Below are 16,734 nucleotides of genomic sequence, written 5' to 3' on the forward strand. Positions count from 1 at the left end.
ACTCTCGTAGTGCTCCTAGCAAAGTGTCCTCCGAAACGTAATCTGGTCTCTCGACTGGGGAATCCCCACTACTGTATTTAGAAACAGGTCTCCTATTGGGCGAAAGGAATCAATTTGACCAATCGTCGCGTGGCTTCTAGAGCCTTTGGACCAAATAGTAACTGCAAAATCGGTAGTTTGTTATAATTTCAATGCTTGCTGTTTTCCAACTTATCGCACTTTATGTCGCGACAAGAAGGCTAAGTATTAGAGATAATTCCATAATCTACATTCCTCGACGACTCGGAGCCACAATTTTTAAATATCTATCATGGGAAACTCGAAGTCATGGCCGTTCATAATAGAGAGAGAAAATAATTTATTTCGCCAACTCACTTACAATAATGGCTCTAGTCTATTGCGTATTAAATTTACTATTATAACTTGGAAAAGGCCTGAATTAAAGAGAGTGCCCGGCACACTCCCCTTCCTTCCGGTGTGAAACACGCAAAAAGAAATCTAATCAGGATATGTTACCATAGAGGCATTCTGTATGATTTGGAGAGTCGAATTTCTGGATTGATAGTAGGATCCAATTTGAAGCGGGCCCTCTTCAAAAGAAATCTCTTTAATCATTCCGAAATTCAGCAAAATGTATAACTAATTGAGATTTGTGGCAAGAGTCTTTAAAACTGTGGCAAGAGTCAGGACAAAACAATATGGACGTGTCCACCTTTTAAGTAGGTACTAAAGACGGACCGAGTATAATAATCTTGAATACTTCAATCACTTTATTGAGTCCCTGGTTATTTTCTTGGCAAACTCTAACAAGGGAAAACGTTTAAAAGACATCATAGTTTTAATTGGTTCTATGTTACTCTGCTGTTGTAAAATATGAAGGACGTTGATTATAATAGTAAAGGATGAAACTTTTTTACTCTGCTGAATGTATTGAAATCTAACTATCATTACTATAGAGTTGAGAGTGCAACATATTTTTAACAATATAAAGCAATTCAGTAGGCAATACTATTCTACATAGACTATGATTCAAAGATAATAATGGTTGAAACTGCAACGCTAGCGAGCCATCGGAGAGCAATGACACACGCTTGATGTACATTCCGTAGCTATGAAAATTTTCTATCCATTATTGTATTCCAGCAGGAAATCTCTATCACTGAATTGTATTAAAGTGAACTAAAACGGAATCAGTTGAACTGAATAAACCTATGATAAGATTATAATTGTATTAATCACGGAAGGTAAACTAATAAAGAATATTGATATCAACAAAATAATATGAAATATAAAGCGAATAGAATATAAAATATGAGGCCTTAGACATTATCCTTATTATTTTATAAATGAGAATATATTTTATCTATGTGTACTAACTCCTAACTAGGTAAATGTATAGAAAATTATGATAAATCGTCTTATGCTAAATATCTTATTATTATTAGAGACATCACATATATACATTGCTACATAGGATATTATGACTGTTGATAACTTCAAAAATTGATAATCACCCGATTTGCCAAACAATCAATTATCTACTACCGTGAGAAAACTGTACAATTATTTCATTTACCGCGAGTAGGCAGCCGATCAATGAAATAAAATTAAACCTAATTCACCTACCTAAATATATTTAATATTACGAAGTTAATAACATAATTTAATGACTAATCTAGTTGCGCAAGTTATTTACATTCCGGAATTTCTTCTATATACATTATATTGTCACGTAACAAAATCTTTGACTAATAAACTTTTCATGAACCCGTAATGAATCCTTATAACAAATACGGTAAATATCTTTATCATAACTCCTTTTCTCTTTTCTCATTCATTAGGAATCATCTCGTTGAGTGTATAGAGACAAGGCTATAGAGTGGCGCCATACTCACAAAAACTTATCCAATTATAACTCACGACAAAAAATCTTGCCTTCAATAGACTGATCTGTATCCTGGTCGGATCTTTTTTCAACATAACTCGAGTGTGATTTTGCATTATAATATTCCAGTAGGAAACCTTTACGACAGAACGCTAGTCAAAACAAAACTATGATCGAGTGCCAGGCTATTATTTATCGCAAACTCAAAGTACGTGACATTTTCTCTAAACACTGGAAGAATAATTTCTCAAGGCATGATTTAATAATATGAAAGTTCAGCTCTAACTAGCATTGTTGGACTGCTACTGCTTGCCTTCTGATTACCAACATTATTGAATTTACCAACACATTAACACATTAATAGGCTACTAATACACTATTACTGATTCTCAAGTTCACTGACATTTTCAACCTTACTGGAGCCTCACATAATTATTTCTCAACAATAAATTTCATATCCAACTAGTTTCAATTACTCTACTAGATCTCAAAATATCTCAACTTATTCACATGGAAAACTTGATTGCAATTTTACTATTCATCATTAAAAAATTTATCATTTCATTAAAGATTTTCCTATTTTTTTTTATTTATTAATTCTTTTTGACTACTTATCTCTAAAGGGTCCTACTACTGTTAATTACCTCAATTTAATTTTCCCAACAAAAATTCTATTTCCTTTTTGACACGAATTTTCCTACATATTTCTACTTTCATATCCCCCAATTAACTTTTTAATCAACCTTTCAACTCTCAACTACAGAATAATTTAGACTCATGCTTAACTCAAGAGTTTTTCCCTTTTCATTTCAAATTTAACTAGAAGAATCTCACTGTTAATTTTATTTTAATTTAACCTGTTCAGTACTGTTCCCATATTTATTTCTACTTTCACTGATAACCATTTTAACATTACCTAGGTACTCGAAAAAGTTTCTCTGTTATTTTATTTGTATACCTTAACTAATCACTTTAAATATTCATTGTCTAAAACCTTCAATTTTCGTTACCCTACCAAATTTCTAAGCAACTTTAAACTCAATAATACCCCCCTTTTTTTACTAATTATTACTTGTGTTTTTGCGGCTGACTTTCCTACCAAACATTAACGAACCTTTTGACTGGGCTTTCCTAAACTGCATTACGCTGATTGTTTTCCTTACAATCACTACGAAGACTCACTAAATATTCTAGATTTCGGTTTACGTTATTCTACTGACGAGCCCCATAACTCTCGAATAAACCAGACCGTTTACTAGATACAAAAAAATCTTAGCTCACACCATCTTCGGTGCCTTTCGCTAAAATTATACAATTCCACCGTACAAATCTGCAAGGTTAGTCACAGCTAGATTCCTTGATTTGTTACATGGACAACTTTCGGGCAGTGCTCCGTTCTCTCTGGACACGGACCTACACTCGCGCCGATTACCTAAATTCAACCTCAACACACACATAGGCAGGACATCCCCGTGTCTTCCTCTAAATCTTGAGTCTCAACTAAACAAAAAAATATTCCCCACAGCCTACAGGAAACGTCACCAACACAACGGATCTTTACACTATCACTACGCATGCCTACCGCAAAAATCACACCTAAAAAAAAATATCTCCAATAATAAAACTGATTCACCTTTTCGAGAATAAACATTACTGATAAAGGGACTTAACAACCTCATCTCAATCAACTTATTTTTATACAAATTCCCAAGGATTTGATCATCGTTTCAACTTTAATCTACAATACCCAATTATTCAGTTTAAACATCTCAAGGCCAAAACTACTCATCAACTTTTCAAAACTACATATCAACAATAACTAATAAAACAGTTTCCTATTTATTCTCTGATTACCTTCGATCTACCTAAACTTATCAAAAAAATTTCCTATTTTCCTCAAACATTCTCCTATAATAATTTCCGCATTTTCCTAACTTCATTGAGTTGACTTTTAAAATTTCAATATTCACTGTCACTACTACTATACTATGCTGATACTCAAGTACCCGATGCGTGAGACCAGAATACGTACGTTGACATTACAATAATTTCTATCATCATTCACGGAATTACAGAATACAAAAAATTTATTCAGCACTTAGAATCAGTTTTTTCTCACATATCCTAGTTTCTTCTACTCATTTTTATTCTAACGTTAAACCTTTAATTTCTCAATGATCAATTTCAATATGAAGTTTCAGAATACTTTCAACTTAAGCATCAATGATACTTGACTTTATCTTTAAGCACTTCAAAAGATTATCATTTTAATGGTTTAACATAACTGAATAACTTTCCTGTTTCATCTACAATTATTTAAACTTCAGAAAAATTGGAGTAGCAACAATAAATTATTCATTCAACTCCAAACCCAAAATATTGAGAGTTAACACGTTCACAGAATGAATTATTAAGTATAGACTCAGAAAAATTGATCTAGTATGATTAGAGTAAGTTATGAAAAATTTAATTTTTTAGAAAATTTGAATTCCAGAGATTTAAATATCTCTAGACAGCAGAGTGGCGCAGTTGTGTGCCTTCACTTTTTAAAAGATAATAGATAAGATAATTTTGAATAAAATTTAGAATTTAGAAATAGGCCGACACATCTAGAAAATACCTGAGTCTATACCTAATTCATGCAGGTGAACGGGCTAGAGTCAAGAAAACTTCAATTAATCTTGCCATGCCTGATTTAATAGGTTTATAGTATAGAATAACACTACAATTTGAAATAATTTAAAAATACAAACAGCTTCAATAAACATTGGCAACTAAAATCGAACAACAGAAACAACAATTTCATGTTACTTTGGTGACATTCTTCATCTGATTTGGGGGCGCATTACTATCCCCGATTAGATAGCAATACGTCACAAAACCAAACAATATCAGTCATCAAATAACAAGTTCATTTCAACATGGAATTACTCAAGAAAGAAAAGCCCGTTGAACCCAAGTTTCGTCGATAATAACCCATATAACCCATTTCATAATAATTTTGAATCCCCACTTTTGATTGACATTCTCGAATGAACCTTTGTTTCACTACAGTGCACTTTCGTTGGTCTGTACGTTGCTTTATCGTCGGGGTTACAGTACCTTGTTTTTGGCGGTGAGCTTTTACCGGTTGAATTTGGCTTGACGGCGACGTCCTCTTACGTCCCTAGACCTGTCGTCTGAACGGGTGTCTTGAAGCGGTGTTACATAAAGTTGCGGAACCAAAGGGGTGGTAGTACAAGAAGTTGGTTTGGGGACACACATGAACCCACTTAGCGGTTATTTGAAGAAACAATTATTCGTACATGATGAAGAAACACAATTAAACTTTTCAGGACATGGCACTACTAGAAAATTTAAACTTTAATAAAAATAAAACTAGCTCCTACATTAACTAAAAATGATATAAACTCATAAACTTGCCCAAAAAGGGCGAAACATAATGACTACATCTTTACTCTCGTAGTGCTCCTAGCAAAGTGTCCTCCGAAACGTAATCTGGTCTCTCGACTGGGAATCCCCACTACTGTATTTAGAAACAGGTCTCCTATTGGGCGAAAGGAATCAATTTGACCAATCGTCGCGTGGCTTCTAGAGCCTTTGGACCAAATAGTAACTGCAAAATCGGTAGTTTGTTATAATTTCAATGCTTGCTGTTTTCCAACTTATCGCACTTTATGTCGCGACAAGAAGGCTAAGTATTAGAGATAATTCCATAATCTACATTCCTCGACGACTCGGAGCCACAATTTTTAAATATCTATCATGGGAAACTCGAAGTCATGGCCGTTCATAATAGAGAGAGAAAATAATTTATTTCGCCAACTCACTTACAATAATGGCTCTAGTCTATTGCGTATTAAATTTACTATTATAACTTGGGAAAAGGCCTGAATTAAAGAGAGTGCCCGGCACATGTCTCGAACGAAACTATTTCGCTCAAGGATGATGGATGGTGGATGTGTGATTGTTACACTATTGAAACAAAAGTCTTTTGTTACAGTTCATTTCTACCATATAGAACAATTTATTGAAAATGTATGTTCCAGATTCCAAAATAAGCCGAATTTGCAGTTGATGAATTTTCATTTTCACTTATAATGATTGAAGTAAGACCTTTTTCGTTTTGTATTCCAGTCTCAATAATATAATGTGTATACTTTTCAAATTGAGGAATAAATTTTCACTTTTGTAAAGAATAATGAAAAATACATGGTTGTACTTGTGAGGAATAGACTCACATGTAGAAAATAATTTTTTCCTTCAGCATTATCCTTCACTTTGGAGGCGATGAATAAGCAGTACAGTTTTGGACTTGTTCATCAATGCTAGTTTAAACAACAACAACACTAGCTACTCCTAATTTGGTGAATAGAATAATACATGTTTTAAACATTCAAGGTGAACTAGGTGAACTGTCTGATTATTTTGATGCTCTTCCAGGTGCATAATGTATTATGATAAACAATATCACACTTTTGCTTATGATATGCATAACAATAATCAAACTTAGTCTGATTTGCCCTTGAGGTATTAAAAATTGCTCTCTGGTTGGGCACATGGTCCAAAATTTATTTCAAAATTGAAGAAAGCAATGTACTTTCTAAAAAGAAAACAGTTTTGGCTAAGAAAGCTTTTTCATATAGTATGTGTAGTATAAGATTATTAATATCAATTGATATTAAGACAATAAAAACAAAAATCAAACACAAAATCAAGACAATAGAAAACCCAAGAAGATTCAAAACTGCCGCTAAGAACAGGATTATTTCAATTGAAAGACATCATATAGAAAACATAATCTCAAACAATATGTGAGCTCACTTACCCAACGTATTTGCAGTTTGCACCCCCACCCAGAATCTATTACTACTACTAACACCTACTCTAGTACATGGGTTTCCCATAGTTGAGTAGGTTAATTTCCAATAGAATTAAATTCCATATTTTTTATAGACCTATTGTATTGTATTGTATTTTGTTAAGGAAATAAATTCATTTATTATTATTATATTAGCTCTGAATTTATCAGAGCAGCCTATATTGTCTTTAAATTTAATTTTAAGTAGCTCCTGAGTATTTCCTTACTATTTCATCGATCGAACAATAATAACAATGTTTGCATTATATTCTTATTTGTTTTTGAATGAATTATAATATCAAATTGTCATTCATTTTACAGTTTTGTTATGTTTCAACAATATCGGATTCCTAGAGAGAATTTACTAAATCGCACCGGAGACGTCCTACCGGATGGAACCTATACTAGTCCCTACAAAGATCCTAATAAGCGATTTGGTGAGTTGGAGAACGAACTTTCTAGAAATTCTAACTTTCTATAATTCAGGTGAAATAAAAGCAATATTTTCAGTTTTATATAATTTATTTGAGCCAGACTAAAGTTTCAATACTCTTAAGGCATCATCGTCAGTGGTCTTTTTTGGTTAATTCACCTTCATATGGAGAAATTCCTCAACATCTCTGTTCATAATGTAAATTTCTAAAACTCTCTGAAACTAATACCTTATTTTTTTAATGCTCCTACTTGCATACGAATCAGTTTTAATTCAGCAAGTGGTGCTTTTGTTTTGTCAGAATTAAGTAAAGATTTTATTTAATCCAGTATTCTTATTAATAAGTGGAATTGTATTATATATTTTTTGTTCTGGATGTATTGTATGTAATTTGATTTATTATTGTTCTGGCAAAATAAAACTGATTTGATTGATTAATAAAACTCTCACTTTATATAATTTCTAACCAGTTAGAAATTCCCTAAAGAATTTTCCCGAATATTGGCCACTGATTGGTAACGTAGAATTATCTTGCTCAAAATGATCGATTGAATCACTACAATGAATTCATACTGATGAAATATTCGAATACTTGATAGTCATGTTATGTAGCTTTTTCCCAGATAATTTTTCTTTTTCCATTTTTCATTCTATGCTTTATCCTATTCCTTGAAATTATTTATGTAAATCTATATAAATTAAATGAAAATTTGGGAGAGAATTATACAGGCTCAGCCTAGATTTTCCTCCATGGTAATAATTATAATATCATGATTGTAGTGTTTTTTACAATAAATGGAGAAATAGAAAATATCAGGCAAGATGAGACCTTCCTTTCATGGGCCCCCTCCAATACAAATTTGTTTAATTCTTTAGTTTATGAAAATAAATATAGTTTTACATTATTTATCAATCGAATTGTATTTGACAGGTGCGTCTCTTGGCATGCTATCGTCAGGTCGTATTAGTATAGTGACAATTTGCGCGGCCTACTTGATGAAGGCGGTCGTCATAGCAATTCGTTACTCGGCAGTGAGGAAACAGTTCGGACCCACCGATAAAGCCGAAGACGAATTACCTGTTATTGAATACCAGTTACAGGTAACATCAAATACTACATTCCCGTTACCGTGTCACTATTTTGAAGTGTTATTTTTTTCCAATTATGATTGTTAGATTATATTATATATTAGATATTCCTGTCCTGGAACGAGAGTGAATTTATTTAAAATTACTGTGTAATAATTATTTAAAATATCCAATGAAAGCTATATAACTAGTAGTTCTGTGAACAGTAGTCCTCGCGCAGTTATAAACCAAAGCCTCCTCTCAAACTATACATCAGAGTGAATCCTGTCTGTCTGTCGTATCGGCGAGATATCGGTGTGAAAACGGCTAAATTTTTTCAATTATGATTGTTAGATTATATTATATATTAGATATTCCTGTCCTGGAACGAGAGTGAATTTATTAAAAATTACTGTGTAATAATTATTTAAAATATCCAATGAAAGCTATATAACTAGTAGTTCTGTGAACAGTAGTCCTCGCGCAGTTATAAACCAAAGCCTCCTCTCAAACTATACATCAGAGTGAATCCTGTCTGTCTGTCGTATCGGCGAGATATCGGTGTGAAAACGGCTAATGGCTGTTGGGGTTGGTGTATAAAAATGCTAACATCAAAAGCTTACCCCCTTCGTGACATACTGGCAACAGGACAGCCCGAGTTCAAAGCAGAGTAAGGTCGAGAGACAATACTATGCTATTTTAGTTATTAATTGCATGCGTTATTGAATGCAATCGATAGTTCATTTAATAGTGCATAAAAATTGCATTCAATGAGGCATGCATTTAATAGTCCACACAGCAGCTGATTTTTCACCAAAAATATATTTTACATTGAGATATATTGAATTGCATGCGTCATGGCATGCAATTTATAATCCACTCGACAGCTGATTTATGATGAATAATTCTATAGTCTGATTTTTACTCGAATATTGGCGTATGAAGGAGGCTCCTTTTCCTTTTATATTATCCTTGAAATTCAAAATGTCCAAAAACCTTGTATATAGGCTACGCCGACGCGCAATTTAAAAAGGAACATACCTGTCAAATTTCATGAAAATCTATTGCTGCGTTTCGCCGTAAATGCGCAACATATAAACATTTAAACATAAAGAGAAATGCAAAACCGTCGGCTTGAATCTTAGACCTCACTTCGCTCGGTCAATTATTATAGAGTAATAATATTCCAGCAGTTGGTTAACTGCATATTCTAATAAATCTTCCATCTTATATAAAATTTATGAGCTGAGATAATATGTCGCAGAACAATGGAATCATGGGATTCCTGGTGTTAATGGATAGATAAAACACAGTAGCCTCTGTAAGCTGGAAAAAAATTGTCTTTACATTTATTGAATGAATAAAATATATAATACTATAGTTGATGGTTTCTTGATCCATTCCGAGCTGCTATGTATTAACACACTTTTTCTATGTATTTAAACACGACATGCAGTGAAATATTAAGTAAATAATTAAAAACTTTTACTCACTGACTGAAGTACTTTCGACCGTCTAGCGACCATTTTCAACAGTTGGAACAGTTGAGTCAGTGAGTAAAAGTTTTTAATTATTTTCTTAATATTTCACTGCATGTTGTGTTTAAATGCATAGAAAAAGTGTAATAATACTATATTTAAATTTCTCTGCTACCAATTACTCTGTATAGAATCATTTATTTTCAATCTGAAAAAAATTAGAATCTAAGTCGAAGGGGCCATAATACATGACTATTCTAGTTTTAATAATCTAAAATTTGGGTCAGCAGTATACCACTTACCAATCCTATACTATTAAACGAGCAACTTCTGTTTATATGTTTAGATGTTTGGATGTTTATATGTTTGTATTTCACCGGATCTCGAAAATGGCTCTAACGATTGTCACGAAATTCAGGACATAGTAGGTTTATAATATAAAGATTCGATTGCACTAGGTCTCATCCCTGGGAAAACTCGCTGAAGGACATTGAAAGGATAATTATTATTCATCCTTGGAAAACAGATGATAATAATCTTTTGGTGATGGAAGTGAGTGAGCGAGTTCATGTGTGTGGGACTTTGTCAAAATTATGACTCAGCTGTTGAACTTTTGTAATCATTCAATCAGGTACTTAGTGCCGGTTGCAAAAAAGCCGGGTTATTTTCAATCCTGATTAATTCCAGTAGATCCATCTTTTTGAAATTGTTGCATTCCTCTGGGAATTAGTCTCAATTTACAGTGATTAGATAGAGCATTTCTGTATCAATGTTATTATAATTTCTTCTCTCGTAATATTTTTTATGCTTTTGTACTCCAGAGCGATGCTCGGTCCCCGATATTTATTATTATAACAAAAAATACAGCAATTTGTGCATCTCTTCCAAAACTTTCAAGTTTTGAACTGTACTGAACTATATTTGAACAGTATTTAGGCTACTGTATTCTATCATTGTATCTGCATTATTGTAAATGGAGAATTGGTTCGTAATGTGATATGGTTTTAAAAACTAATCCTCCTCTTATTCTCCGTTTTGATTTGTTTAAAAACATCCTAAACTTATAATAACTCAACACATTTTCCAGCAATGGAGACTCTTCCCATACTTGGCTGCCGCTTACACACTGAAAATATTTGGAGATATATTCAGCAATCGATTCATGGATTTTCAATTGAAGCTCATCACGGGACAGATGGATGCAGATTTGGCAAGTATTAGTATAGCTTAAGTGATGTTCTCTTGAATTCTCTGACAACAACTACACCAGCCTGCTTGAGATTCTCAAATTTATACTATTCATTTTTTTTCATTCCATAATTGCTGCAAACAATGTTTTGAACTGGCAGGAATTGCCGTTTCCAATGTAATGAAATAATGATATGAAATAATGTAATGAAATATTATCATTGAATAGCATTACTTTGTATGATTTAATAATTATTGTTTCGAGGTTTGGTAATCACAATCATCATAATTGAGTGTCATGATAATAGAATCAATATTAAACTTTATTTTGTAACTGATTAAAAAAATAAAAATATTTTCAGCATATAGAAAATCCAATAAACAAAATTATTAAAGTGAAGATTCAGAAATCAGTCATGTGAGAGATTTTCTACTCTTTATATAATAATGCCCAATTGATATTAAAATACTAGTTATTATCAAATATTCGAATTTCTTGATACGAACTGCGATCTATAAACTATTTTAATTATGTATAAACTTGTGATTTCAACTCGATTCATCGACATCCAGTCATTACTTCAACCTGTAGGAAACATCATTTTATATGCTGATAGGAGCTTTGTTTTCCACTTCTTCTTTGTCTTCTACTTTGAATCCATTTGTAGTCAATTTACAGTTATAATGGATTTATTGTCACTTTTAATATCTGTGTTACATCTTTCATATAGAATTATTTTTTATTTTAATTTTAATTTGAATTTGTTGCAGGCTGCAATGGGTCCTGAGATCCATGCGATGTCAAGTGCCGGCAAGCCATTGACGGGCTGGACTGCCAGAGACGGCATTCAAGAGTGCAGGGAGGCTTGCGGTGGTCATGGATTCCTCAAAAGTAGGTTTCCATTCAAAAGTCGCATATTCACTGACTCATTGATCTGAATATGCTACAAAAATTACAAATCACAGATTACAGGGAGACTTATGGATTCCTCAAATGTAGTTTTGCATTCACAAATTATCACATTCATTTAGTGATTGATCTGAGTATGTTAGTGCAATATTAGTTTCTAATCTAATCAGTACTTTAGTCATAGTTTACATAATTTATTTAAAAGGTACAATATGTGAGAGCACCAGGGAGACCCCATTATTGCTCTCATAACACAAAAATTAATACAAAGAGTGTAAGAGAGAGTTTATTTTATAAAATAGAATTATAGTATCCATTTTTTAAATTAATAAAATAATAGATTAAAAATGATTTTTTTCTATCTATTATTTTATTAATTTCAAAAAGGGTTCTATAATTCTATTTTATAAATAAAAATAAGTATTAAGTAAGAAAATTAATTAAATTTAAGAAGAAAGAGTAATTAATTTAAGAAGAAAGAGTTTATACAAATATAATGAAGAAAGAGATCATTATTTTTCTTTTCCCTAAGAATGTATTTTTATTCCTAATATTTTCAAAACATTAAAATTCATATTGGTTTCCAAGTCTTCTTCGGCCAAGTGTTTTTCTGATTATGATTTGAGAGAATAGAATGACTTTTTTATTTGTTGACGTGGCCAATACACGGCCACAATAGTGTCTATTCTACCACTTAACCACGAGAGCTGTGAATCTTTAACTGGAAATAAGTGTTGATAGTTAATAACCCAAATATTAGAAATACTGAATAATTGTTTTGAGGTTCTGCAGAGCTTTGAGACGTGTTTCCAAATATTTTGATAAATAATTGTTCATGAATGTTCTGGTGTTTTAATATTTTTCAAACGACACCTTAGCCTACTCTATTTCTGTATTATTTTTTTCAGTTTCTGGAATCAGTGACTTGCGTAACGACAACGATCCAAACTGTACTTATGAAGGCGACAACAACGTACTTGTCCAACAAACCAGTAATTGGCTGCTAGGCTTGTATCAAGCTGGCAAAAAAGACAAATCCGTTTTCAAAACGCCCTTCAATTCAGTGCATTTTCTCAGCGATATAGACAGGATTCTTTCATCAAAGTTCTCAACTTCTAATGCTACTTCACCTGACAGTAAGTGGAAAAAGTTTTATTCTCATTTAGTCAAACTCTTTGCAATATTAATTTGACGATTGTAATTTCTGTCACATTAAATTCAAGTAGTTTAAAATTTAATCTGTGAGATTGTTCATAGTCATGGCTTCGATAATAGTCATCGTGAATAATTCATTTCAGTAAATGTAACAACCACATCATTTAGCCACAGAGCTAGCGTTAGTACTGCAAAATTTAGGTGGTTTTTAAACTCACCTGTCTTGATCGTACACCGAATAATACAAAATTAGGTAAGTTTGGAACCACCAGAAAATGTCTTTGAAGCTCATAATATTTATTATTCTAGTTATTGGGCAGGTCTCAAGCAGTCGCGGAAGTCTCTTGCTCCCGTTGTGGAGGGGAATACCTTGCCAATCACTTATCTAAGCTAAGTGATCAGATATCAAGCTCACCTCTGCATTGTTTATTTCGCGTTATATAGTAAATTATAAAAAGCTTCGTACAATATTCAAGATGTTAAGGGAATAATATTCTGATTTCGAATGAAATCGACGCAACCTTTTATTTATTAAAATAACCTGGAACTCTTGTTGATACACCATTATATTGACCTCCATTTCACTGAACTTTTCTGCAGATTGTTAAAGGTGTAACACTTGAATTATTAGTTCTATGAAAAATTGGTTGTGACAAAATATTTTCATTCAATATAAATAACTACCAAGTTCCACTTTCACTACTACACAGAAATTTGAATGCTGTTTGATGATCTACCTTTTTAATACTTTATCAGTAAAAACATAACCTATCCTTTCTGACATGTTATTCATTATCAAAATTTGGGAACAGGATAGTTTTTGGCCATGCCTGTTGTTCTTTCCCAATCATATTTATATGATTTGTAATTGTATCCACAGAAAATAAATACTATAAGTTATTTTAACTGTCTTTGTTGTTAATGATTTACCTTATCAATATTGTATGTCTGTTGTTTTGTCTGTTCAGGTTTGTTGGGTGCTTACCGTTGGCTTGTCTGTCATTTGTTGGTCTCAACCGACAGCAGAATGCAGGAAAACCGAAGCTTAGGCAAAGACTCGTTCACAGCTCGAAATGATTCTCAAGTATTCTATGGACGAACGCTTTCAATTGCATACATTGAGGCAGGCTATTCCATGAATTAATTCCAACATAACTTAGTATAGAATCTAATACTTATCTAAAGATAGTTTTGTCTTTGTTCGATGTCCGATGACATATATGATTTTATTGGTCTTTTTTGTCTTGTTTTGTTCAATATTTTTCAATTTATATTAGTCTATTATTTCAAAGGTTATTCGTCAAGTTTAGCATATTATTCATTATTTATCAAATTATCTAGAGCTCAGTCGATAGTTTTTGTTTTGTATTTGACAAATTGTACAATTTACACATACATTCATTTATTTCTACATATTCAATAATTTACCAAATTAATTTTCTTTCCACTTCAGAATTAAGTTTGAGAACTTTTGGGGTGGTTCTATAATGAATGAATTAATATTTGAAGTCTACTTATCACTAACAGCCATTTTTCCCTTCATTTTATGTTTCAATTTTGTCAAAACGTATTATTGTTGTTGCAGCATTATGTTCTTCAAACATTTCTCCACTTCATTGAAAACGAATGCAAAGATCAAGGTCAGAAAGCTGTTCTTAAACTGCTGGCTAGATTGTATGGTGCTTGGAGTCTGGAGAAGCATTTGGCTACTCTTTATCAAGGTAAGTTATTAATAATTATTTTACTACAAATTTTGAGATTTCTTAGTGATAAATGTAATTTTTCTTTTGTAACAGTTCGCCAGCAATGAAAACTATTTTATTTGCGAACATTCAAATTAATTGAAAGACGGATACCGTAATCTATGGTGTTCTACTACAAGCAGATTCACTTTCTACAAGATTTCTTTCATCAATTTGAAGGTTAATTGTCTTACAGTGAGATTCAATTTAAACTGTAAGCAGTACTTATAAATACTATCAATGTTTCCATTGCTGACTGTTAAAAGTGAATCTCTTTATAACTGCGATTTGATACTCTTGTCAATAAGTAATGCATGTTCTCAAGACTTAAATATCATCACAACACAGCGTTACCAGCTTTGTTAAAATCTGCAAATAGCAGAAAATCTTTTAATAAACTAGCTTTATCTATTAACGTGTTTCATTCGTAAAAAATTATAACCCATTTTTCTCAAGAGTTGCGAAGCTATACTTGCGTTTAAATATTCATATTATTGATTTATAAATTTTTATTTTGCAGGTGGATTTGCTCAAACTACAGCAGCCAAGTGTTTGCGAGATGGCATTCTGGAACTCTGCTCACAAGTGAAGCCACAAGCTATATCATTGGCTGACTCTCTCGCTCCTCCTGATTTCATCCTCAACTCAGCCCTAGGGATGTCGGATGGACAGGTAAAAACATTAAGCTTCGATATCATTTTCAATTAATCTACATTAACGCTATGACAAATAATTAATAGACAAAATTAATAGTAAAATTAATTAAACGTATATAGTGATACAAGATTAACATACACAATGTCAACAGATTAGTATGTGATGCCCACATGAGCTCTATGCTTGGATGTGGGTTATGAGGATGATAATGAGAGACGAGTGGACCTACAGTTTTAGGGGTTCCGAACCACATGGAAGCGATTTCACTTTGCATTTATCATTAAATTTTTCAAAGCTGTTTGGTGTAATCTGTTGTATTATCAATACCCAGTAACCAGGATATTAGGAATCCATCTAGGATATTGTAAATACACTAATTCGTCTTTTCATATCCTTACAACTTCTACCCTACATTTCCTCCTTAGAAGGCTATCCAATGCTAGTTTGATAAAATGTAATGTCGAAGTAAATAGGGCCGCCCAAGGGGCAGGGCGACCAATCGGTTTAAGTACCCTTATTTCACCTTCACCTTAAAAGTCTTGAACCATTTTCTTAACAATCCATTTCCATGTATAACTCATTATACTCATTATTACTTGTGTAGTGTGAATTGTGGCATAAACAATAAAAACTTGACGTTCACTGACTAAACTTTGGTAAATACAGTCACTCTACGCATAGCATAGGCGTTCCAGTCATTGAGTGAGCCTGTGCGCGCCCACTGCCCCTGCAACCTGCAAGTCTTCATTGGTCGCTGGTTACAAAATTTTTCAATTTAGGAATGAATATCAACGGAAATTTAAAATTAAATAGGTTTTAGCCTGCAGAATACAAGGTTAGAAAAGAGTATAAGATAAGACAAGCTGGGCCGGATGGTTTAAATATGGAGCTGTTCAAGCATGGGGGACTCTTCTTCAAACGTAGCTTCCTCCATTTGATAAATATGTGCTGGAGACAACTGAGCATCCCAGAAGTTTGCAAAGTGGATACAGTCAAATCTCTTTTCAAGAAGGGAGATTTAGTCCAGTCACTATATACATTTGTGCTTGTAATTTATATTGTAGTTCTGATTTTTAAATATATTATTTGGATACATGAGAAAAGTCCAGAACCAATTTCTTCATGCAAAATTTCCTTGTGCTAGATGCAGAGTGGCCCAAAAACCTCGTATTTCCAGTTCATTTTCCAGTTTTCAGCTATTTCTGCCAAATCCAGTAATCGGAAGGAAAAATTTGCTCTAGCCTTTGTTTCAGATTATAAAATTCTGAATAAAATGAGATCACTCAGAACTCTCTATCTTCAATAAGTACTAAGTTTTCAAAAATGAGTAAAATTTAAAGAAAAATCAATTCTGATT

The 16,734-nt window shown here is 32.6% G+C and overlaps 1 protein-coding gene across 6 annotated transcripts in view; it reads left to right on the top strand.

Annotated features, from left to right (window-relative positions):
- The window catches only part of LOC111047257 (peroxisomal acyl-coenzyme A oxidase 3), a 35,094-nt gene that overhangs the window by 17,046 nt on the left and 1,314 nt on the right, over positions 1–16,734 (top strand). For all 6 annotated transcript variants that reach the window (XM_022332964.2, XM_022332968.2, XM_022332965.2 and 3 more), the window contains 8 exons: positions 7,068–7,183; positions 8,111–8,280; positions 10,813–10,935; positions 11,685–11,805; positions 12,732–12,959; positions 13,947–14,101; positions 14,564–14,699; positions 15,241–15,392. In XM_022332964.2, coding sequence (XP_022188656.2) covers positions 7,068–7,183; positions 8,111–8,280; positions 10,813–10,935; positions 11,685–11,805; positions 12,732–12,959; positions 13,947–14,101; positions 14,564–14,699; positions 15,241–15,392 — 1,201 coding nt within the window. The remainder of the gene's footprint in view (positions 1–7,067; positions 7,184–8,110; positions 8,281–10,812; positions 10,936–11,684; positions 11,806–12,731; positions 12,960–13,946; positions 14,102–14,563; positions 14,700–15,240; positions 15,393–16,734) is intronic.

The sequence above is a fragment of the Nilaparvata lugens genome, chromosome 10 (assembly GCF_014356525.2).
Source record: "Nilaparvata lugens isolate BPH chromosome 10, ASM1435652v1, whole genome shotgun sequence".
In the NCBI taxonomy this organism is placed as follows: Eukaryota; Metazoa; Arthropoda; class Insecta; order Hemiptera; family Delphacidae; genus Nilaparvata; species Nilaparvata lugens.